Raw genomic sequence first — 26,324 nt, forward strand, 5'->3', positions numbered from 1 at the left:
ATATAAGGGAAGGAATATAAAAGGGAGAGAATAAGAGGAGGGAAATGATAAGAAGAGATAAGAAGAATTAGAAAAAAGAGGGGACAAGGATTAAGAAATGAGAAAGTAAGAGATAAGGAAAACAACAAAAGGATAAGGAGAAGAATTAAAAGAGAAATAGAAGAAGAGAAAATCAAAAAGGATAAAGAGAGGAATTAAAAGATTTAAAGAAAAAAAAAGAATAAAGAGATGAATTAAAGAAGAAATAGGTGAAGAGAAAAGAAAAAGATAAAGGAGAGGAATTAAAAGAGAAACAGAGGAAGAGAAAAACAAAAAGAAAAAGAATTAAAAGAGAAATAGAGGAAAATAAAAACAAAAGGATAACGGTGAGGATAAAGGCAGGGATAAGCAAGGCAGAGAGTGAAAGAGGAGGAGGGAAAAGGAGAAGGGACCAACAATCTTTTATCTATCCTTGAGAAACTTGGTTCGCTTGGTGACCCTTCCACAGAAAAGGCCCCCGATGAAGATGGCGCCCACCAACACAAACAGCACCACCAGCAGGTACGTCCTCTCCGTCGAGGCGTTGACGTGCCGCACCAGGATCACTCATCGACCCAATGTTGGTCATCTGAGGGGTTGCATTGGATTAGGTTAGGTTAGGTTAGGTTGGGTTGGGTTGGGTTTATTGTGATTGGTATAGTCTGGAACTCTCTACCTGGTTCTGTATTTCCATCTTTCTATGACTTCACTTCTTTTAACCCCTTCAATACAAACTATGACACATTTTTACCATACGTTTTGTGTACAATTAGACCATTTTATTGACATTAGCAAGGATCTTTGGGGGTCAGAAGATTAATGGCCACAGTCTTCACTGTTTTAATCTCCCACACACAAGTTTCTGAAGCTGTATACAACTGCCTAATAGTAAGCAGAATGAATATGAAAATGCGTCATGGCACTGAAGAGGTTGAGAGGGAAGTTTCAAGACATTTGTCCCTGACTTTTGGCTAATTCTTGGATCTTTAAGGGAACTGGCAATCAAGTGGACCTTTTTCTTATACTTTTTCATACTTTTTGTTGCCCTTGATCAGCTTTCCCTCTTGCATGAAAAAAAAAAAAAAAGACTGGATAATCAATGCTATAACACCTTACATTAATAACTTCCTAAATTTAATCTACTAAAACTAAACAAAATTCTCCATCATAACTCATTACACAACTCTCTCTCTCTCTCTCTCTCTCTCTCTCTCTCTCTCTCTTCCATTCTCTCATTTCCCTTTATCCTCATTGTGCAATTTCTCATCTTCTCCTTTACACTTCCATCCCTCCAATGCTACAAACCACACCTCCCTCTCCCTCTTCCTCTTCATCTTCCTCTTCTTCTCCCTCTCTTACCTTGATAGCAGCTCTGTGTCTCCTCCCTTTCCCTTTCCCTCTCCCTCTCTCTTTCACCTTGATGGTAGTACTGTACTTCCTCCCCTTCCTCTTCCTCTCCCTCCCTCTCTTACCTTTATGGCAGCACTGTACCTACTCCCCCTTCCTCTCCCTCTCTCTCTCTCACCTTGATGGCAGCACTGTACATCTCCTGCCTCTTCCTCAATGCCTCTCGACAATCTGAGTTGAGGCCCTGGGGGTTGCGGTCCAGCACATCCAAAAGGCATGAGAAATCTGCAGGAGGGAGGTGGTGGGTGACAGAGGAGAAACAATTGTATCCCTTGATAAAATAAGAGAAATAAAAGTGTCCCTTGAAAAAATAAGGGAAATAATGGGTTGAAATGTTCAGATGGAAACAAGTAACTATGAGCCTTGAAATATTTAGAAGAGAAATCATTGTAAGCTTTGAAATATTAGATGAGAAATAACTGGATCCCTTGAAAAGAATAGATGAGATATAATTAGCCTTGAAAAAGAGGTAGAAGAGAAATAAATATAAAATCTTGATATATTTAGAAGAGAAATAAATGTAAGCCTTGAAAAATTAGAAGAGAAATCATAGTAAGGCTTGAAATATTACTAAGTTTGGAGAAGCGAAGTTGGGTAATGGGTGATAGAAGAGAAAAAACTAACAAACCAAAACCAGCTAAGAAAAAACAAGGAAAAAGAACAAGAACAAGCACAACAAAGTCAGCCACATCTTCTAAATCTCAATAAACGAAAAATGGAAAGAAAAAATCAACAAGCCAAAACAAAAAGAAAAGGGAACAATAACAACAACAACAATGACAACAACAACAACAAGAACCAAGAAGAACAAAGTCAGCCACATCTTCCAAGTCTCAATAAAATAAAAAATAAAAATGGAAAGAAAAAATCAATGATGACCCAAAACTAAGAAAGAAAAGGAACAACAACAACAACAACAACAACAACAACAGAGCCATCCACATGTTCTGAATATTAATAAAAGAAAGGAAAAATGAAACAAACCAAAATGAACTATAAAACTAAAGAGAAGAACAATAAAGAGAACTAGAACAAAGCCATCCACATCTTGAGTATCAATAAAAAAGAAAAAGAAAATAAACTACAAAATGGAACAAGAAACTAGCCAAAAGAGAAAAAAAGGAAGAACAAGAACAACAAGAACAAGAACAAAGCTACCCACATGTTCTAAGTATCAGTAAAATCAAGAAAGAAAAAGAAAAAGAAAAGAAAATGCAACAATGAACAAACCAAAACTAAGAAAAAAGGAAGAACAACAACAACAACAACAACAACAACAAGGCTACCCACATGTTCTGAATATTAATAAAAGAAAGGAAGAAAAAAGAAAAGACAACACGAAACAAACCAAAAAGAAATAAGAAAAAAAAAACAATAGTGAACCATAAATAAATAAAGGGAGAAAAAAAAAATGCCACAACATTAAAGGGGAAAAAAATAAAGAAAGAAAGAAAGAAAGAAAGAAAGAAAAAAAATAAGCCACCCACGTGTTCCGCTCTCCATGCCAGTGCAGAACTTGTTGTCATCCACGCCACACACTTGGTTGAGGAATGGGTCGGCAGAGAGGTCGGCACGCTGTGTCTCGATGATGTGGGCCAGGTGCAGGCGACACTTCTCAGATCGGAGCTTCTCTTGCTGGAAGGCCAACTTGAGACACTCCTCCATGTGGTTGTCTGCCTCGTTCTGGCACAGTACATTCATCTGGGGGGTGGGAAACAGTGGCAGGTGACTCACTTTTGGCTAAATTTTGGATCTTTAACCCTTTCAGTACTGGGACACATTTTTACCTAGAGATTTACGTATGATTAGACCATTTGATTGACATTAGGAAGGGTCAATGGAGGTCAGAAAATTAATGGCCACAGTATTCACTATTTTAATCTCTTCAGTACTGGGACACATTTTTACCTTGAGATTTGTGTACGATTAGACCATTTTATTGACATTAGCAAGGGTCTATGGAGGTCAGAAGATTAATGGCCACAGACTTCACTATTCTAATCCCCCACATAAGTTTCTGAAGCTGTATAAAATCACCAAATAGTAACCAGAATGAACAAGAAAATACGTCATGATACTGAAGGGGCTAAGGCAACTAGCAATCATGTGGGCCTTTTTTTTTTTTTTTTTTTACTTTGTTGCCCTTGGCTGGCTTTCCCTCTAGTATAAAAAAAAAAAAAAAAAGAGAGGGGAGGGGAGAGTGGTGAGTGATGGGGAAGGGGACAGTGGGTGGCAGGTGGAGGGTCAGTGGATGATAGAGGATGGGATGGGGAGGGATAGCAGCAGGTGAAGGGGGAGAGACAGAAATGAGCCAATAGTAATTTTAATTTTGAGAGTCAGGGAGAGAAAGAGAGAAATGAAACTACTAATAATAATAATTTGAGATAAGAGCCACATAGAGCGGCTAGAATGCTTTGTTTACAACCATGAGTGCAGACGTTTGAGTACCAGATCATTTTTTCACATACCAAGTCAAATTTCTGCGTTTGAGTATTGAAAAGTTCGACCCCAAGACATTTGAGTATTGAGTCTTCACGGTATGAGAAAACAAACGCAAAAACACAGGAAGAAAAACATGCAGGGCCACAACACACAGGACTCACATCAGACCGGCAGCGTTCCACCAGTATGGGGTCCATGCGGTAGTTGAGCGCTGCAGTGCGGGCCAGCGACACCACACGGCTGCGGCAAGGAGTACTCAGCTTGCGTGTCGGCAGCTGCTCCTGTTGGGGTGTGGTAGTGGTGTGGTGAGGTGGGAAAGGGGTGTGTGGTGGGGGTGTGATGGGGTGTGGTGGGGTGCAATGTGGATGTGGTGAGGAAGGGGTATTTTGGGTATGGTAGAGGTAAGGATGGGGAAGTGGGTGTGGTGTGGATGTGGCAGGGATTTAGTGGGGGTGTGGTGGGGTGTGGTGGGGTGTAGTGGGGATGTGGTGGGATGTAATGGGGGTGTGACGGGTGTGGTGGGATGTGACGGGTGTGTGGTGTGGGTGTGGCAGGGGTGGGGAAGGAATGTGGCAGGGATGTGGTGTGGGTGTGTTGTGAGGATGTGGCAGAGGATGGTAGGTATGTGGTGGGGGGGGGTGGGGGGTGGTAGAAGTGTGGTAGAGGTATGGTAGGGTGTGGTAAGGTGTGGCAGGGATAGAGGAGGAGGAGGAGGAGGAGGAGGAGGAGGAGGAGGAGGAGGAGGAGTGAACAGATTAGAAAAGTATGACAAATTTCACTAGAACCTTAGAATACAAAAATATAAATAAATAAATAAATAAAAATAAGGAAAAGTAAAAGAAAGAGGAAAAAGTAGTGAACAAAAAATGAAAGAAAAGACAGGAGGAAAAGTTAATAAATCAATAAGTAGACAAATAAAACAAAAAGATAAATACATAAATAAGAAAAAAACTAAATACATCAGAAAAGAGAGAGAGAGAGAGAGAGAGAGAGAGAGAGAGAGAGAGAAAGAATATATAAATCACCCTCAAAAAAAAACACACACACAAAAACACATAGAAACACCCCCAAAAACGGACCTTAAGGCACTCTGTCAGCAGGCCATTGAGCTCCACACTGGATGCATTGGCTCGTTCGAACAGGCCGCTGCAGAACTTGGCCATGTCGTGTCTGCAGGCCCGGAGGAGGTCAGGGTTGAGGCGAGTGTCGGTGGTCTGCTCCACGAGACGCCTCATCACCACCGCCCTGCACCCACCCTCAAAATTCAGCGCCTCCTTGTTGCTCTGTTGGTGAAGGGGGGACTTGTGACGGAAGGACTGGTGAAGGGGAAGATGGGAAGGTGTGGGTTTTGGTGAGGGGACAATTTATTTATTTATTTATTTATTTATTTTTATTTTCTCATTTTTGTTTGGTGCTGGTGATGTTTTTCTGCTTTTTTTCTTAGGTAAGGTAAGGTAAGATTGAGAGAGAGAGAGAGAGAGAGAGAGAGAGAGAGAGAGAGAGAGAGAGAGAGAGAGAGAGAGAGAGAGAGAGAGAGAGAGAGAGAGAGAGAGAGAGAGAGAGAGAGAGAACTACCCCCACAACACCACACACACCTCAGGACACTGCAACACCTTCTCTGAATTGGCGAATAAAAGAAAAATAGTTCAACAGATCCCACAACACCACAACACACACACCACTACAGCACCACCACCACCACCACCACAACACATCACAACTCAACACACCACACAACACCACACCACACCACTACAATCACACAACACAACACCACACCACACCACTACAATCACACACCATCATACACCACACCACACCACACCACACCACCACACACAACACACCTTAAGACACTGCAGCAGTTTCTCTGAGTTGACATCATGACAGTAGCGGTCAACCATTTGCCTACACGCGGCCATCAGCACCACATCTGTCCCTGGGTCCTGTAGCTCCTCCTGCTCCCTCACAAACAGCCGGCGGTGACACTGTATGCTGATGTTCGCCTTGTGGGTCCGCAGGCACTCCAGGACCTATGGGGGAATGGGGTGATGGGTTATGGGTCAGAGATAAGATTTGCAGACATATTCACAAATGCTTCCCTCTCTCACTGCGACCAATTTTCAAAGACCATAGAGAGCATTAGCTGAGTTCTAAAGAGTATTTGTTCTGTTCATAATGCAGAAAACTTGTCATCATGTCACTAGAATCACAGATACACCCTTAAAAACCTGTGTCACTTCAGTAGAACCCTTTGAAAATAGACTAGAAACCATTTAGCCAAGTTATAAAGGGTATTTGTCCTGTTGCTAATACAGAAAACTTGTTAATATGTCAGTAGAATCATAGAAACACCCTTAAAAACCTGTGTCACTTCAACTAAAACCCTTTGAAAACAGACTACGGAGACCATCAGCCAAGTTCTAAAGAGTGTTTGTCCTATTGATAATCCAGAAAACTTATTAACATGTCACTAGAACCACAGAAACACCCTTAAAAACCCATGTCACTTCAACTAGAGCCCTTTGAAAACAGACTACGGAGATGACACACACAACTCACCGCACCCCTGCCAAATGCCACACCCTTGCAGAACTTGGCGATATCCCTGCTACACCCATTTTGCAGCATAGGATCCAGGCGAATGTCCTCATGACGTTGCAGCAATTGTTGGCGCAGCTGTTGTCGACACTGCCTGCTGACTTGGTGTGTGATGTCGCGCAGCACAGCATTGCGAACATGACCACTCAGACACTCTATCACATCAGCTCTGGGGGTGAGAGAGTGTGTGTCAGGGTGAGTAAGGGAGAGAGGAGAGAGGAACCTGGATATGTGAGAGACAAAAATAAAAGATAAATAAATAAAACAAAAATAGGTGAGAGGGATTATATGAAAGTGAGGAAAAGATAGAGAAAAGGAAAGAAAATGTGAAGAAAGGAAGGAAGGAGGGAGGAAAAGGGAAAGAACCCAAAGACATGAAAAAGGAAAAAAAAGAAAAAGGAAGGAGAAGGAAAGAGACACCAGGAAACACTTTCAAAAGCATCTATAATAAAAAGAGAGATCAAACACACACACACACACACACACACAACACACACATAAAAGGAGGAAAAGGAAAAAGGGAAGGAAGGAGGAAGAAAAATGGAAAAAGCCAGGAAAAAGAAATAAGGAAACACACTAAAAAAACATCAATAAGAAAGAGAGAAAAACAAACAACAAAACAACACATACAACAGGAGAAAAGAAAAAAGGGAAGGAAAAAGAGGAGGAAAAGGGAAAGAGAAACCAGGAAAGAGGAACAAGGAAACACTCAAAAACAACAATAACAAGAGAGATAAAAAATGGCACATGCAACACACAAACACACACAAGAAAGGAAAAAACAGGAAAAAAATGAAGAAGAGAGGAAAATTGAAAGAGAAACAAAGAAACACACTTGAAAACAACAAGAGATAAAAAATGGCGCATGCAACACACAAACACACACACGAAAGGGAAAAAGGAAGAAAGGAAAAAAAAAAGAGAAAGAGAAATGCAGGAAAACTCGAAAACAGCAATAACAAGAGACAAACACACTAAAACAACACATGAGATAAAAAAAATAACACAGGCAACACACAAACACACACACAAGGCAGGAAAAAGGAAGGAAGGAGAAAACGAAAAGAGAAATGGAAACACACTTAAAAACAGCAATAAGAGATAAAAACACACACACACACACACACACACACACACACAGACGAGGCTTACTTATTCTTGGGCTTGTTTCTGCTACAAAGGGACGCCACATCTCCCTGGCAAGCCTCTCGAAATTTGGGGCTAAATGTGTAGTCCTTCATACTCAGCAACTGAAACACACAACACTGATTAGGGGGCTGTTCTCTCTCTCTCTCTCTCTCTCTCTCTCTCTCTCTCTCTCTCTCTCTCTCTCTCTCTCTCTCTCTCTCTCTCTCTCTCTCTCTGTGTGTGTGTGTGTGTGTGTGTGTGTGTGTGTGTGTGTGTGTGTGTGTGTGTGTGTGTGTGTTTCATACATGGACTAACTGACTGACTCACTCACTCACTCACTCACTCACTCACTCACTCACTCATTCACTCACTTCCTCCCCTAAAAAATGCACACAAACCAAAATTCACAATAAACCTTAAAAAAAAAAAAAAAAAAAAAAAAACCACACCTGGAAGTGCTCAATCACAATGCGACACTTGAGTTGTCCCTGCATGGCCTCAGAGTTCTTGTGTCGGATGAGGCAGTCCATTAGCGTGGTGTCCCCCTCACCCCCCCGCTGCTGGGCCACCTCCGAGCACATCTGTCAGAGAGAGAGAGAGAGAGAGAGTGTGAGGGAGAGGGAGAGTGTGTGAGAGAGGGTGTAAGTGTCATGTGTGTGTGTGTGTGTGTGTGTGTGTGTGTGTGTGTGTGTGTGTGTGTGTGTGTGTGTGTGTGTGTGTGTGTGTGTGAGGATGTGAGAGGGTGAGGAGGTATGCATGAATGGTAAAAATATAGAAAAAAAAGAAAAGAAAAAAAAAGAAAAAAAAAGAAGAATGAACAGGTAACACACACACACACACACACACACACACACACACACACACACACACACACACACACACACGCGCACACGCCCGGTAGCTCAGTGGTTAGAGCGCTGACTTCACAAGCCAGAGGACCGGGATTCGATTCCCCAGCCGGGTGGAGATATTTGGGTGTGTTCCCTTTCACGTGTAGCTCCTGTTCACCTAGCAGTGAGTAGGTACGGGATGTAAATCAAGGAGTTGTGACCTTGTTGTCCCGGTGTGTGGTGTGTGCCTGGTCTCAGACCTATCCGAAGATCAGAAATAATGAGCTCTGAGCTCGCTCCGTAGGGTAATGTCTGGCTGTCTCGTCAGAGACTGCAGCAGATCAAACAGTGAAACACACACACACACACACACACACACACACACACACACACACACACACACAGAAGAGATGTGAAAAAGCAGTTTCCCTCAAAGAGTTGTGAACGACTGGAATAAACTTGACGAGGAGATTGTAATGGCTGGAACTGTGCAGACTTGTAAGGAGAAACTTGATAAAATATATAGAGACAGGACACCATCAGTTTACTCCCCTCCTGTAAACCACAACTAGGTCAATACACACCTTGGTGACAGGAACAGAGCAGTGGGTCATGACATCTGAGTTCAGCCTGACATCCTTTGCTTCGGCCTCTGTGTAGTTGCTGACCACCTCCTTGCACTCCCTGCCCAGCCTGAAAGAGAGAGAGTGGTGAGAGAGATGGTGGTGGTGGTGGTGGTGAGAGAAGGGAGAGACAGAGGGAAGAGGGAGAGGGAAGAAGAGTTACAATTGTGATAAAAGGAGGACGAGGAGATTAAGAGGAGAGATGGAGGGAAAGAGGGACAGAGAGAAAGAGAGAAGGGAAGGAGGAAGTTACAATTATGATGAAAAGGAGGGAGAGATGGAGAGGGAGGGAAGGAAAGAAGGGAAGGAGAAGGGAAGAAGACAGGAAGGGAGAAGGAAAATAGGAAAAAGGTGGGAAATAAACACAGGGAGAAGGGAAGGAAGGAGTTACAACTGAATTAAAAGGAAGAGAGGAAGGGAAGAGGGAAATGCAAGGAAAGAAGAGAAAAAGGAAGAAGGGGAGATTAAGAGAAGAGATGGAGGAAAAGAGAGAAGGAAGGAGAGAAGGGAAGGAGGAAGAGAAAGAGAGAGATTAAGAAAAGAGATGGAGGGAAGAGGGAAAATGAACAAAGGAGAGAAGAGAAAGGGAGTTATAATTATGATGAGAGAGGAAGAGAGAGTGAGAGAAGGGAGAGGAGGGGAAGGAAAAGAGAGGCAATGAAAGAAGGGAAGGAGATGGTGGTAAGAGTCACAACAGACAATTAAAGGATGGAGAAAGGAAAGAAAGGAAGAGATGGTAGAGAATGAAAGCAGGATAGAAAGAAAAACAAGAAACCAAACGAAACAATACTTTTCAAAAATTTCCAACACACACACACTCACTTCCCGGAGAAATAAAAGAAAAACATTACAAAACATACAAACACAAACACACACACACTTTTAACCACCCAACACCCCTAAACACCACCCAAAACCACAAAACACCACCAAAACACCACCAAACCCCCCCAAAACTCCACCAAACACCCACTTCTCCAGATTATCCTGCAAACACGTCATTTCTTCCTTGGGTCCAGTGTTTTGGGAGCAGAGCTGGGCCAGGTGTTCCATGCAGGCCATCTCTATATCAGGGTGCAGGTCCACATAGGAGGCCCTCTCATGCATCACCCTCTGCACCTCCTGCCCACAGATCGGGTTCAGCTGCCAGGGAGAAAAGGAGTGTGTTTAGCCTAGACTGTCGTGTGTGTGTGGGGGGAGAGAGGAAATGGTCAAAGTTATATACACAAATTCCGTGGAAATACAAAATTGAACAAAAACAAAGTACAAAAGAATAGCAAACATGAATAAACAATAAAAATGAATAAATAAGTAAAAATGAAGAAAAAATAAAAGGATAAAATGCAAAAAACACACACACACACACAAAGTTAAATAAAAAACGACAAATTAGAAAAAAAAACAAGAAAAACAGAATAGAATCAAACACACACACACACACACACACACACACACCCTGAGCTCAGCAGTGGGATGGTACACATATCTGAAGAGACACGGAAGCACTTGGACCCCTTCTGCAGAGTTTTCCGCCCAGTCCTTCTTGGCGCGGCAGAGTCTTGTAGCGTCCTCCACACACGCCTTATGTAACTGAGGGTCCAACTTCCAGTCCCGGGAGACAAAGTACTGTATTTCCAGCAGTGCCGCCTCACACCCTGACGTCATCTCCGGTGTCTCCAGGTGTCGCATTAAACACCGCATCACCCTGGGGAGAGAGAGAGAGGAGAGGTGTGGGGTGCGTTGGGGTGTGATAGATAGATGCCTGCATTCAGAAACGCCTTATTGTCTTACTGTGACAAATTTTCCGAGGCCACAGAGACAACTAACCAGGTTCTCAAGACAGTTTCTCCTTTTAATCAACTAGAATGCTTGCCAATTTATCACCACAACCCTAAAAATACTCTTAAAAACATGAGTATCTTCAACTGGAGGAGGAGGAGGAGAGAGAGAGAGAGAGAGAGGAGGAGGAGGAGGAGGAGGAGGAGGAGGAGGAGGAGGAGGAGGAGGAGGAGGAGGAGGAGGAGGAGGAGGAGGAGGAGGAGGAGGAGGAGGAGGAGGAGGAGGAGGAGAAAAAGAGGAGGAGAAGGAAAAGGAAGAGAAGAAAAGGAAGAGGAGGAGGAGGAGGAGAAAAAGGAAGAGGACAAGAAGAAGAAGAAAAATATGTAACATCTTACCCTATCATTCTTTAACACCGAAAAAAAAAAGGAGAGAAGAAAAACAGAAAGAAAAAAGAAAATCCATTCTTACATTTAAACACACCTTCTACACCCCAACAAACCCACCCCACACAAACACCTAACCCCTAACACACACCCTCTACCCCCCCAACCCTACAGCCCCCCACACACCTTGCATTGCCCCCCATAACATCCTTGCAAGAAGAGTCGACAACAGCATGGCAAGCTTCGTGTAAGACAGGGTCCACACGCCAATCTTCCCCAGCGTCTGTCTCCTTCACCACCTTCTCCAGCTGTGGGGGAGAGGGGAGGGTGAGTGAGTGAGTCAGTCAGTGAGTGAGTGAGTGATTTAGTGAGTTTGTTATTGCTGTTTTGAATGAATGTGTGTGTGTGTGTGTGTGTGTGTGTGTGTGTGTGTGTGTGTGTGTGTGTGTGTGTGTGTGTGTGTGTGTGTGTGTGTGTGTGTGTGTGTGTGTGTGAATTAGTAAGCATGTATGAGTATTGTTGCTGTTTCGAGTGAGTGAGTGAGTGAGTGAGTGAGTGAGTGAGTGAGAGTGTGAATGTGTTAGTAAGCTTGTATTAATGATAAGTTTCAGGTGAATGAGTTAGTTAAGCTTACATTATTGCCATAGTCCTCATCTTTTTGTTTTTGTTCTCATAATCTTGTAATCTGATTTCAATACCACTTCTCTCTCTCTCTCTCTCTCACACACACACACACACACACACACAGATCCTCATCCACTCACCCTTAACTCTTTCTTTCTTCCTTTTTTTTACCCACAACACACACACACACACACACACACACACACACACACACAGATCCAAAACACATTCATTTACCTCCAAAACCAGCCCCACCCCCACACACACACACACACTAGACCCTCCTTCACTCACCATTAACTCTTGTCTCTCTCCCTTTCTTTACTCCACTGACAGATAGATAGGTAAAAGTTTATTCACCACAATTTTAAGACTGAATCACCAGAACCTGCCAGACTCACCTCCCTTTTACACTCATCAGTAACTCTCTTCCTGCCAGTCTTGTGTGACCGTGCATGCTTCATCAGACAGTGCAGAGTCCTCCCGCCGCCCTCAGACACCATGCCGCCGTGACACAACTGGTCCAGCTCCCTTTGACACGCCACCACCAGGTCCGGGGACAGCTTGTAGTCCTCCATCAATTGTCTGCGGTGGGCCAGCATCTCGTCACGGCAGGATCCGTCTATGTTGGCGCCTGTGAGGGGTGATTGGGGTGTCTAGGGTGATTCTTCGGGTGTGTTTGGGGTGTTTGGTTGGTGTGGGTGAGTGGGTGTTGTGGGGTGACTGGGGTGTTTGGTAGGGGGTGGGGTGTGTGGGTGGGGTGATTGTTTGGGTGTGTGTATGGGGGTGTGTATTTCGAGTGTGTGTTTGAGGTGACTATGGGTGTGAGATGGGTGTGTTTCGGGTGTGTTTGCAGCACTTGTGTGGGTGGGTGTTGTGGAATGATTGGGGTGAGTGGGGGGTGTGATTGTGTGGATGGGTGGGCTTAGGGTACTATGGGGGAGGGGATTAAGGATGTTTTTGCATATTTTGGCAGGTGTTTCATGTGTTTTGGTGATTTTGGTGGGGTTTTTTTGGGGTGTGTTTTAGTGGTTCTTGGTGTTTGAAAATGTTTTTTTGTGTGCGTTTTGTGTTTTTTTAAAGTTTTTGTGATATTGCTGGTGTTTTTCAGTGTGTTTTCTTGGTTCTGCGTGTTTCAAAGCATTTTTTTCCCTTGGTATGCTTATTTTGTGTTTTAGGTGTTTGTTATGGTGTTTGGTGGTGGTGTTGGTGTTTTTTAGGTGCGTTTTTGTGGTTCTGAGATTTTTTTTTCTTTCTTTTTTTTTTTGCAGGTGTTATTGGTACTCCCTCTCTATCCTTTCCTCTTCCTCTCCCCATCCCATGCCCTGCTCTTTCTTCTCTCTCTCTCTCTCTCTCTCTCTCTCTCTCTCTCACCTTTCCTCCACTCCCATCCTTCCCTCTGCTTCTCTCTCCTTTCCTCTGCCTCTCTCTCCTCATCTCTCTTCCTCTCTCCCTCCTTCTCCTCTGTCTCCTTCCCTTCCCTTTCCTCTCCTTCTCTCTCCTTCCCTCTCCCCATGTACCCCTTCCCTCTCTCACCATCTCCCTCCCACAACCTCCCTCTCTCTCCTTCTCCCTCTCACCTTTCCGCAGTGCATTCTCCAGACAGAGCAGGATCTTGGACAGCTTGACGTCATGCACATCATTGGAGCTTCCCTTCCTGCATGAGTTCTCCTGGATAGCACTGCGACATGCCCTCACAATGCCCCTGTTGGCTCTGTAGTCCTGCACTGTGAGCTTCTGACGCCTTGACAGTTGCTCGGCGCACTGTAACACAAGGAGGGTGAAAATGTGAATGAAAAATAGGATGAAGAAGTTTAAAGAGAGGGTGTGGGACTTGAAATATTGAAAAAAAGAAAAGGAGGAGGAAGAAAGAGAAATAAAAGGAGGTGGTGAGGAACTCTTGAAATACTAATAAAGAAGAGGAGGAAAAGAAATTAAAAAAATTTGTTATAGGTGGGGAAGATTTAAAATATTAAAATAAGAGGAGGAAGAAGAAGAAAGAGAAATAAAAAGTTGACATAAGTGGGGAAGGGAAGGGAAGGGAAGGGTAGGGTAGGGAGACACAATAAAATCTTAATCAGCCACAAGAAGAATCAAAAGAGGAGAGAAAAGTACCATAACAAAGAATAAGACAAACACCAAAACAATGAGACTAGCTCAAGGGTATGCACACAAAGAACGCTGGTTTTCTCGCGGGAGAAACCATTGCCGGTAGGTTCAGATTCACAGTGGTGGAGCAGTTTTATCAGTGAGTCGTGATTCATCAGGTGTGTAACAAACACTGTCTGATGATGAGCTAATACTGCTCAAGAGCACTTATACAAACTGAACAGGAAAAAAAGAAGGAATGCATGAAATAAAAAGTTACCTAAAATGAACTCAATTTTTTTGAGTATACAAGAATGAGCCAACTTTTAACGACATTCTCAAGAAAAGTGAACATCGCCTTGGAAAGTCATGGTGGAACTGGCACAAACACCCAATTCTACCACAGGAAAGACTGGTCGTATTACTCTCAGGTAATCTCAAATAAAATTTCAGAATATATTTAATAGGTTGCTCAATTCATATACAGTAAGCCCCAACACTTGGCAAATTAATTAGTCTGGCAAAACTACCACCAAATGCAAATTTCACCAAGCACGAGTTCTTTATACCACATAAACTGCCTAAAAATGCCTCAATCAGTCTTTGGTCATTGCCAAAGTCACTCTTTTGACCCCTAGAATACCATCTTTCGAGATGAAATAAAATCTCTTGCCTTCATATATTAGAACACATGTACAAAACAGACCAATAAACAATAAATAAAGCTAATAAGACATGATATAAAGGCTGTAACTCCCATTTTCCACCCATTTCCCTCGCCCACTTTCGTCCTTGCCGCCACCACCATTGTCCTCACCGGTACCACCTGTTGCACTGTTGGTGGTAAATCGCCAGAATTCGTTCCCATGTTAGCAGAACAGAGGGTAGCACAAACAAAATAGCTGAAGGGGACTCTCACACTGCGTTCTGATAGGTTTAGAGAGAGGTCTGACGTCACCGGGGACCCACGTGGTTCGCCGTGCGGCCACCAGGGGACCGCCAAGTTTGAATTCAAATCACCAAGCGTGCACTCGGTGGTCCATGGCCACCCTACCGCCAAAAGTGAATTTCACCAAGCTGAGATTCACCAAGTGCGGTGCTTACTGTATATGAAATTTCAAGAAACTAAATAACTTTCCTTAAATTTTGAGGTACAGTTTGCACCATAGTGCTGATAAACACAAACAGTGATCAGGGCACAGATGCAAATATAACTGATAAGATAATAGAACAAAAAAGATTTGTTTAACTAATTGTGGCATGAAGACCACTACTGCACAGTACAGTGACATCACAGCTGGCAGGGGGAACATTTTGACCTTCCCACAATGGAGGTTTCTCAAATAATTTGCTAATAAGTAATTCAATGTCCATCCTGAAACAGACGTCTACTCTCTACTCATGTGAGAAAGCAGGCAAGAAGTGTCCAGGAAAACAAAATAGCTGGTTGATGCTGCTTGCCTGCATGGAAACACTCAAACCTGCTTCCTCTGTGCACACTTACACTTGTTAATATAATGTAACTCTCGCTGCTGGCTTCTCACGCAATAAGACCAGCGTTCTCTGTGCACACACCCTAAGTTACACAAGGTACACACAACACAAGGTCAATCAACACACACCTCCTTGCTCATGCCACGGTCCGTCTTGTGCTTGATGAGACACTTGTACACACGTCCCTCGCCGCTCCGCACCTTGCCACAGAATTTCTCCCGGTCCTCACGGCAGGAGAAGAACAGCGGGCGGTCCAGGTGGAAGTCGTCTGATTGGAGCTCTGCCAGTCTGGGTGGATGAGGTGGATAGATAGAGTGTTATTGTCAAGGGGTGGATCAATGTGGGAATGTGGACACTGGTGGATGATGTAAGGTGATGAATGTGACTCCCTTCCCTCTTCTTCCTTCTTTCTTTCCTCTTCTCTTTTCATTCTTGTCCCTTCTTCCTTCTTTCTCCCTTTTTTTTCCCTCTTGCTTCTATTTCTATCCCTTGTTTTTCTTTTTCTCTCCTTCATTTTCTATTGCTTCTTCCCTTTTTTTCCTTCTTTCTTTCTTTCTTTCCCTTCCTCTCTTGCTTCCATCTCTTCTTTCTCCCTTTCCATTTCTCTTCCTTCTCTGTTTCTACCCCTTTCCTTCTCCCTTTTTCTTCCTTCCTTACATCCTTCTCCTTTTCTCCTTCTCCTTTCTTTCTTTCTTATCTCTACTCTCTTACTTATCCCTGTCCTTTCCTTTCCTTCCCTTCTTCCTTCTTTTCTCCCATTCCTACTCCCTTTTTTCTCTTCCTCTCACCTCTTCCCTTTCCTTTCCCCTTTCCCTCTTACTCTGTCTTTCCTCCATTCCTTCTCTTCTTCTTCTCCTTCTCTCTTCCCTCTAAATCCATTATTTCTCTCTTTCTCATTCCCTTTTCTTCTCCTTTACCCCTTCCTCTCACCTCTCCTTCTCACTCTGTCCTTCCCTTCTTCCTCATCCTTCTCTCTTTCCCTTTCCCATTCCTTCTCCCTCACACCTTCCCTTCACCTCTCCCTCTCTCCCTCTCACCTCAGAATCTGCTTATGGCACGCCTCGCCAAGCTGGTTCGCGTGCACAGACAAACACTCAATCGTGGCCCCCTGGGAGTGCACATATCTGGGTGGGGGTGCCTCATCCTCCTCCCCGGCGCTCCCCTGGCCCCTCATACCGGCACCCGTCCCCTCCACACGGCCACACTTGAAGTTCTGTATCTCCTCCTGGCAGTTGTCAACCATGTTCTTCACGTAACGGAAGTCACTGAACACAATGGCGGCAAGACGGATAAGGTACTGACGGCAGCGCTCATTCTGTGGGGGGGGTTAAGGGGGGTTAGTTTAGGTTAGGTTAGGTTGGACTGAGAGGGGTAAGAAAGTTGGGTTTGTGAGTGGTGGTGGTGGTGGTGGTGGTGGTGGTGGTGGTGGTGGTGAAAGGTAAGGAAGATTAGAGAAATGGAGAAAATATAGGTTGTGAAGATTAGGTTAGGTTAGGTTAGGTTAGGTTAGGTTAAGAGAAAGATAGAAAAAAAAATGAAATAGAAAAACATGCAAGAAGACAACAAAAATAACAATAATAACAACAACAATCCTTTTAACAACCCACACAAAAAAAAAAAAAAAAAAAAATCTCACCAACGTCTCTCTCTCTCTCTCTCTCTCTCTCTCTCTCTCTCCTCTCACCTTTATCTCATTGAGCTTTTCTGTCATGCAGGAGATGGTGTGTCCTGGCTCAACACCCGGCCGACAGTCCTGGTTCTCTTCAGTTCCTCCTCACACACACCCTTGGCCAGCTCCTCAATCCGGCCGCTGCGAGTCAGGTTCATCTTGTAGTTCCACAGCAGCTGGTGGGTGGAGGAGCCAATGAGGGGAGAGGAGAGAGGCGGAAGATTAGGGGAAGCAATGAGGGGAGTGGATAGGTGAGGAAGATTAGAGGGAAACAATAAGAAGAGTGGAGAAGGAAGAGGGATTAGGGGAAACAATGAGAAGAGTGGAGAAGGAAGAGAGATTAGGAGAAACAATGAGGGAGGAGGATTAGAGGAAGATTAGAGAAAGGAATGAGGGGAGTGGAAGAGGCAATAGCAGGGAATGGAGAGGGAAGGATGATTAGGAGAAGCAAAGAGGGTAGTGGAGAGGAGAGGAAGATTAGTGAAACATTAAAAAGAGTTAGATAGAGAGAAACATTGAGAATAGGAGAAAGTCAAGAAAGAATAGAGAAAAATTGAAAAGAGATAGATTTGGAAGGTTAGGTTAGATAAACAATGAGATGAGTGAAGAGGGTAGAAAGATTTAGGAACAGTAGACATGAAGATAAATAAAAAATAAATAAATAAATAATAAGGAAAAAAAAAAAAAAAAACCTGAGGTTTGGAAAATAGAAGGTAAAGAAATGAGACTTAGGTTAATTTGGTGGGCAACGCAAACATTAACCCCTTCAGTACCATGACACATTTTCACATTTATTCAGCTTACTATTTGGCAATTTTATACAACTTCAGAAACTTATGTGGGGGGATTAAAATAGTGAAGACTGGCCATTAATCTTCTGACCTTCATAAACCCTTCCTAATGTAAATAAAATGGTCCAATCATACCCAAAACTCATAGTAAAAATTAGCCAGCACAGAAGGGATTAAGAAGAAAAGAAAGTCAAAGAAGATTAGACAGTATGAACCCTTTCAAATTATCTTATTGTAATTCCTTTGAAAAAATAAAATAGTAAAAAAAAAATTACCTTCTTATTGTAATTCATCTTAGTGTAACCCTGACAAAATAGGAGGTCTGAGCAAATTATCTACTGGTTGTAATTGATGTAACTGCTTGAAAATGAATAAGTAAATGAATAAACGCAAGACAACTTACATGATTACACTTGTTGCTGACCACATCCTGCAAGTCTCTCTGTGGACACAAATAAATTACTCAAACTTTTACCACAGGCTTCAAAATACATGAAATACTTGATAGCTTCCCCAGTGCTGCTCTGAAGGAAATATAAACAAATATAATAAATGAATAAATAAATGATAATGACTAAAACAAATTGATAAGAACAAGCGAAAATCTTCTAATAACATGAATTACTAGTGTCAGTAGGAAAATATTAATCCACACCTAGGCTGCCATCTCTCTCTCTCTCTCTCATCAACAACCCCTATATTAACTAAACAGTACAGGCCTACAGGGTGAAGCCAATAATCCGTGTGACACTGCCATATCTCTCATTACTTCAAGGAAAACAGAAAAACAGTTCTCTATTCAATTTAATGCATAACTTTGCTAAAAAGGGGAGGGACACAAGAGACATGAAGATCTCTGCAGGTGATTATGTCATAAGTAAATTGAACGCAGTAAAGGCGCTGGTTATAAAAGTGAAGATGAGACTGATTAATTACACGATTTTTACTGTTAAGTCCTCTCAAGACACCCAGTCTAACATAATGAGTGGAGTAAAGATGTATAAGATGAGACAGCATTTTGTTTCAGTTATTGGCTCAAACTCCACTTATTCATTGAAGATCACTGCATGGAGAGACTTTTCCTTAGTGTGGCGGTACAAACACAGTAGGAAGGGAAGCGAACGTGTGTCCTTCCATCGTGGTGACATGGCGACCAAATGAGAAGTGAGTCAATTTGTACCTGCATGCCTTCGTGGTGACCTGATTCCCCCTTACCCGCGGAAAATCCCATCTCGGGTCAAGTGGCTGCGTCGCCTGACCTGATATGCCACATCGTCATGCATGTTTATGAAATACCTCCACTTATTTGCATCACCTCCTCCTTAATGAAATACGTAGTCAGAAAATTTTCAGAACACCATTTGTTGCTAATACTACAATGAAAGAACAATGACTAGTGAAGGCTGAAGGTTTTGATCGGATATTGGCAGCATGGCGAACAACACCCTACAGGTCGGTACAATTTAGCTTTACTATACTCAAACCTACACATCCACACCCCACACACCACTCCTCCCTCCAAGACACCCACCCACTCCCACACCTCTCTCAATACTCTCCCCCCACCTCATCCTAGACTGCTCCCTTCTCTCCCAACACTCCCCTACACCCACTCACCTGACACTACACACTCTGTCCCTCTCCCAACACACTCCCTCACTCACCCAACACTGCTTCCCTCTCTCTCCCGATACTGCCTCTCTCACTCAACACTGCTCCCCTCATCCAACACTCCCCCCCTCTCCCCCAATCACCCCTCTCAATACTCTCCCCCATCTCCCATTCATTATTCCCTCTCTCCCACCCACTCAACACTCACCCCCTCTCCCATTCACTCAACACTCCCCACTCCCCCCACTCACCCTCTCGTTCTGTAGGCACTCCAGCACGGCAAAGTTACTCCTGGCCTCGTCCTTACAAATGGTCCTAATGTCCTCCTTACAGTCCTCCTCCTCCGCCAGCTTCACCGCGCCCACCCCCACGCCCGCCCCCACCTCCGCCACGCACCCCCACACCCACACGCACACCCACGCCCACGCCCACGCCCACCCGCCCATCTGGTGCTGTGCTATGAGGGTTTAAATAGCAGGTCCCCAAATTCACTCCATGCCCCGGCTGGCTCTGTGGTGGTGTGGTGGTCGCTTTCTCTCCGGTGGTGGTGTTGTGGTGGTGGTGGTGCTGGTGGTGGTGGTTTTGTTCTCTTTTTTGTTTTGTTTTATTTTTCTCTATCTTGTGGTGTGTTTTTTTCGTATTTTTGTTTTGTTTATTTATCTGTTTATTTTGGGTGGTGGTGATAGTGTGTGTGTGTGTGTGTGGTGGTGCGATGTGGTAGTGTGGTGGAAGTTGTCTTGCTCTGTTTTTTTCTTTATTTTCTCTCTTGTGGTGTTTTTTTCTTCTTATTTTTATTTATTTTTATTTTTTGTTGTTGTTGTTGTTGGTGGTGGTGGTGGTGTGGTGTGGTGGTTGGTTTCTCTCCAGTGTGGTGTGGTGGTGTGGTTGTCATGCTCTCTCTCTCTCTCTCTCTCTCTCTCTCTCTCTCTTGTGGTGTTTGTCCGTGTTTTTTGTTAGTGGTGTGGTGGTGTGGTGTGGTAGTGATTGTCTTTGCTCTCTTTTCTTTCTTTCATTTTCTTTTTTCCTTTTCTCTTCATGTGGTGTTTTTTTTTACCTTTTATGTTTCTAGGTAAAGAATAACAAAAACACTACTAATTCCAGATGCAAAACGAAAATAAATAAATAAATAATATACATAATAACAACAATAAACTAATAAGTAAACGAGTAAATGAAATAGAGAAGAAAATAGAGAAATAGAGAAGAAATAATTATATAGAATGACCGAAATAAAAGTCTTCGAAGTGAGCTACATACGACGCATCAGGAGCAGGAATAAATAAGGCTACACATTCATCACCATGGCAACTAATGTTAATAAAATAATAATGGTTTATTTACTTATTTTAATAATTTTGTCACCTTTGCCCATATTTTCCTTCTTTCATGAAAAAAAAATAAATAAATGAAAATAAAAGTGGTGAGTGCAGAAGGACCCGAGGTGAGTGGGATGCGTCTTTACAGCAGCTCACTTGTCTCTGGATCTCATCATTCATGACTCATTTTTCTCATCAATTACTGCTTTGCTGTTCATTAATATCGCCGTTATAAATTTATATCCTATTCATATCAATTAATCTATAGAAATGAAGACTTCGTAAATAAGTATGTACAAGTAAAAATACGAATGGGATCGAACCAAAGCATTCCGCTGACAGCTTTAGCTACGTGGGCCGCAGTATTTTTCCCCAGGATGATCAACGCTTACTTATTGATATAGTTATACACACACTAATGACATTCTAACATATTTCCAAGTTAATTATTTCTAAATAAAACACGTAAAGGGACAATTTATTAGAAAACAGGTAACATACACGAACACAAGAAGGAGGCGTCACAAGTCTAGTCCATCCTAGGAAAAACTACTGATTACAGGAAGTTTTCAAAATTAAAAGATAAGAGAGACTTGTCAAGTACTTCGCTTATCATCAATATGAGTTTCTGTTTCTCCAACGCCCTTGTCCTGTCCTCCACGCGTCCAGAACCTTCCATGCTGATCAAACACCGGGAATGAAGCCTCTCAAATATATGAAGACGTACAAACATTCCTTTTCAATTAATTCAGAGGAGAGAAGTAATTTGGTGCAGTCACCCTTTGAACATGCACCCGTTTTCTGACATGACTTTCCTTATTGGCTTATTGGCTTCAATGACTCCCCCCTCTCTCTCTCTCTCTCTCTCTCTCTCTCTGAACACATAGCTAGTTATCTGAACGACTAACTGCAGCCTAACTAACTTCTACTTAATCACCTAACTCGTCACATAATCAGCTGTTTGTCTTACTAACCACCCTAACCTAACTATGAATATAACTATAACCACTCAGACAGTTAATTAAGAGAGGCTAACTGACTAACACAACAAAACACAGTATAACTTCAAAACAACTTACCAAAACAGCTAAATTATCTAACTCAGTACTAGGACATTATTATTATTATTTTTATTATTATTTTATTTATTTGATCTACATTAGGAAGAGTCTACGGAGGTCAGAAGATTTATGGCCACAGTCTTCACTATTCTAATCCCCAACATAAGTTTCTGAAGCTGTATCAAATCACCAAATAGTCACCAAAATTAATATGGAAAAGCGTCACGGTACTGAAGGGGTTAACCTAGCAGAAATTAACATAACAAGGAAACGCTGACTGACTGACTGACTGACTGACTGACTGACTGACTAGATGATTGACAGACTGACTGACTGACTGACTAAATGGATGAAGACTGACTGACTGACTGAATAAATGGCTGATTGACTGACTGACTGACTGACTGACTGAATAACAAAAAGAAAAACGAATAAGCTAAACAAGAAACCGACTGAACAATAAAGGGTTAAATAAAATAGATAAACAGAAGTAAACAAATATAAATAAATGAATAAATAAATAAATAAATAGATAAATAAATAAATAGGAATGAATAGTAGTGATGATAAAAAAAACGCTAACCAGATTTCTGAATTAAAACTTTCGCTAACTACTGTCCAACTTTTCCCTTCGTCTCAAAGCAAACACAAAACTGAAGAAATTGAAAAAAAAAAGAAAAAAAAGTACATAAAATTAATACATATAAATAAAACAAACTAAAAAAACTAAAAAAAAAAGAAAGAAAGAAAAAGAAAAATAAGAAAAGTGGATCACAACAATTAATTAAAGAGGAGGAGGAGGAGGAGGAGGAGGAGGAGGAGGAGGAGGAGGAGGAGGAGGAGGAGGAGGAGGAGGAGGAGGAGGATATAGAAAAAAAGAATTAAGATAAGCTTTCTCAATACATAAAAAAAGCTAATAAAAACGAGAGAGAGAGAGAGAGAGAGAGAGAGAGAGAGAGAGAGAGAGAGAGAGAGAGAGAGAGAGAGAGAGAGAGAGAGAGAGAGAGAGACGAGGGACAGAAATGACGAGAAAAGAGGGGAAAAAGAAGTTGGAATGAGAGACTTAGGGGAGCGAAAGCAGCACCAGGAGGAGGAGGAGGAGGAGGAGGAGGAGGAGGAGGTTCGGGGACAAGAGAGGTTGTGAAGATCAAAGGCAAACCGTTCTCTCCCTTGGGGCCTAGAGGAAGAAGAGGAGGTTGAAGAGAAGGAGGAGGAGGAGGAGGAGGAGGAGGAGGAGGAGGAAGAGGAAGAGGAAGAGGAGGAGGAGGAGGAGGACGGGGAGGAGAGCGGGATAGAAGAGAAGGAGAAGAAAGAGAAGGAGGAGGGGGACGGAGAGTAAGAAGGTTAAGCAGATGGAAAAGAAGAAGGAGGAGGAAGCAATAAAAGATGATGAGAGAGAGAGAGAGAGAGAGAGAGAGAGAGAGAGAGAGAGAGAGAGAGAGAGAGAGAGAGAATCTCCCTAGCGACCAACACACATGAATACTAAGAGAATACCTCTCTCTCTCTCTCTCTCTCTCTCTCTCTCTCTCTCTCTCTCAATCAATCAAGAGTCTACCTTCGGTCTAATCAAATAACAATATTCCAATTTGCCTCAATTTTCATGACATTTCGGAAATCAATGTTTGGAGAAAGTCTCTCTCTCTCCCTCCTTCCCCTCCCTCCCTCTCTCTCTCTCTCTCTCTCTCTCTCTCTCTCTCTCTCTGTCAGTGCGGGCGAGGCCGCGGCACAATCATTGGTGGCGGGCGGCAGGCGTGACTGCTGGGGGCGTCACGGGCACCCGGCACACCCGGCGCGGTGCACCTGTCCTGTGCCGGGCGCCACTGGTGCCTGGCGAAGGTCCTGAGGCAGGTGTCAGGCGCGGCGCCCCCCGGGGCGGCACAGCTGGCTTGGCGGGGGCGGGGGCAAAGGTCTTAACAAGCTGTCAGTCCCTGGGCGTTGGGGGTGGGGTGTGGGAGGGCGTGGGGGCACGTCAAGGGTGGAGGCAGAGCGAGACAGATGTCACCACGCGGCGCCGCCCCGGGCAGTGCGGCGCCGCGGCAGCTGCGGCACATGAATAACTATAACAAACAACACGACCAAAATGACGAGTGTTGACCCGTGGGCGTCCAGGTCGCGGCGCGTCTGGCCGGGCGAAATGGAGGCACGGGGCGTGGCGGCACTGGCAGGAAGTCGCGGCGTGGTGATGGTGAGCGGGTGGGCGCTGCTGGTGGTGACGGCCGTGGTGGCGCGGGGTCCCGCCTGGCTGGTGCTGTATGGCCGGGGCCGCCTGCTACCTCACTACCTCGCCTCGACGGCGACGCTGCTGGCGACCTGCTGCTCCGCCGCACTGCTCACCAGCTCCGTGCGCACCGTGCTGGTGCAGGCCAGCGTGAGGCACCCCTGCGACAGGTTACGTCTGCAGGGCGTGGTGTTCCTCACCAACACCATGCACTTGGTCTGCCTGACGGCGGCAGTGACGGCGCTGGCGTGGACGCCCGCCACGTTGGGCCTGAGCCGCGGCCTGCGGGATGTGTACGCCTTCCACCAGGGGCAGTACAACCACTCCGAGGACAGCCGCCTGATGCTAGACGGCCTGCACCGCGCCATGCACTGCTGCGGCCTGTTGCGGGGCAAGGCGATGGAGACACTGCCCTGGTCCTGCTGCGACACCCGCCGCGCCCTCTGTCGCCCCTTCAAGCACGGCGGCCTGCACCCTGCTGACTCCTTCACCTCCCCCTGTGACTCGGAGATGGTGCGGCGCCTGCACGTGGTGCACGCCCTACTAGACGCCGCCGCTGTGGTGGCTGCCACCCTAGCGGTGCTGCACCGCCTGCTGTTGCTGCACTTCTTCAGCAGTGTGCGCACCGTGCGGCCCAAGCCAGGCCGCGTCCGCCGCCGCCGCTACCCGCTGTTGGGCCTTGTGCTGGCCTGACCTCCTGACGCAGTCGCGCCCTGCTGAGGACGACCTCTCACCAAGAAATCAACAACAACAACAACAACAACGCGACAAGTGACCTTTACCGTCGCCCCGCACCGGGCAGGGCAGGGACCGTTGTGGCGCGGCGCGGCGCGGCGCAGGGCGGCACGGTCCCACCAAACAAATAAGGGACGTCATGGAAACACGACACACCACTCACTCTATAAAGCAAACCAGCCCACGCGCTCCTCCTCCTCCTTCATCTCCTGACCTTTCACCACACTTCATCCTCTGAACAAGGTCACGCAAGGTCAAATCAACTCCCTCATTCCTACCACTCACCAAGAAAACAAACACACACTTAACAACAATAACAACATTAATGGTGATGACAATGATAATAGCAATAATAATAACAATAATAATAATGATAATAATAATAATAATAATAATAATAATAATAATAATAATAATAATGCTGAAGACTGAACACGCTGAAGTGTTGCGCGTCAGACAGCCAGTGTGGGGTGACGGAGTGCTAACTGCCGGCGTGCTTGCTTCCAGGTAACGAGGAGGTGGAGGAAGGGAGACAAAGCAAAATGTGAGGAGAGAAGGGAAGGGAAGGGAAGGGAAGGGAAGGGAAGGGAGGACGGGCAGCTGCAGAGTACGACACTCATGCTTTGCGTACTACGTTTTCTTTTCCGCTTTATACGAAATCAATATTTTCTTCAATGCTGATATTTTAGTACACCACATTAATGCCTCACAGGATGGCAATACCCTCACTGCAATATTCACACCGCTCTGCAGGTGTTTGTAATATTTGTGAGAGCTATTTTTAACTCTAAAGGTACAATGTTATTTATTTATTTATCTATTCTATTTATCTATCTTTTTTTTTTTTTGTGTGTGTACGATATTTTTAACACTGGAGGTACGACGTCAGTTTCTTTTGTGTGTACGATATTTCTGACTATTTTTAACTTCTATTTCGAGTACAATATTTTACTTGATGCTTATTTTCTATTATTATTATTATTGTTATTATTATCATTATTATTATTATTATTATTATTATTATCATTCATCTCAAACATTATTCTAAACTTGTAAAATCAATGCAAGAGAGAGAGAGAGAGAGAGAGAGAGAGAGAGAGAGAGAGAGAGAGAGAGAGAGAGAGAGAGACTTCCGGTTGGCTCTAGGAGGGAGAATATACAAGAGATGTTGACATGGGCAGAAGGAAGAGGAGGAGGAGGAGGAGGAAGAGGAGGAGGAGGAGGAGGAGGAGGAGGAGGAGGAGAAAGAGGAGGAGGGATTATTTTAGCTTACGAGGCCGAAGGGAATTGAAGAGAAGAAAATGAGAAGAGGAAGTTTGGTCTCTCTCTCTCTCTCTCTCTCTCTCTCTCTCTCTCTCTCTCTCTCTCTCTCTCTCGTAAACTTACACCTAAGTATAAGCAATTCCTGAGTCAATGTCCCCAAATATTTACTAGAGAGAGAGAGAGAGAGAGAGAGAGAGAGAGAGAGAGAGAGAGAGAGAGAGAGAGAGAGAGCTGACTTCCCTC

The 26,324-nt window shown here is 44.1% G+C and overlaps 1 protein-coding gene across 1 annotated transcript; it reads right to left on the minus strand.

The window, feature by feature from the left end:
- Positions 1–234: 234 nt before the first annotated feature.
- LOC123517103 (Golgi apparatus protein 1-like) lies at positions 235–19,949 on the minus strand. Its single transcript, XM_045277002.1, is given in 22 exon segments — positions 235–579; positions 581–607; positions 1,544–1,650; positions 2,913–3,126; positions 4,029–4,148; positions 4,947–5,150; positions 5,715–5,900; positions 6,430–6,637; positions 7,621–7,718; positions 8,046–8,177; positions 9,011–9,119; positions 10,023–10,192; positions 10,505–10,754; positions 11,398–11,519; positions 12,237–12,469; positions 13,416–13,599; positions 15,546–15,705; positions 16,455–16,732; positions 17,102–17,175; positions 17,178–17,262; positions 18,281–18,319; positions 19,740–19,949. Coding segments are annotated over 22 exon segments (3,333 nt in total). The 5' UTR covers positions 19,935–19,949; the 3' UTR covers positions 235–441.
- Positions 19,950–26,324: the final 6,375 nt, after the last annotated feature.

Source organism: Portunus trituberculatus, chromosome 6 (genome assembly GCF_017591435.1).
Source record: "Portunus trituberculatus isolate SZX2019 chromosome 6, ASM1759143v1, whole genome shotgun sequence".
NCBI lineage: Eukaryota > Metazoa > Arthropoda > Malacostraca > Decapoda > Portunidae > Portunus > Portunus trituberculatus.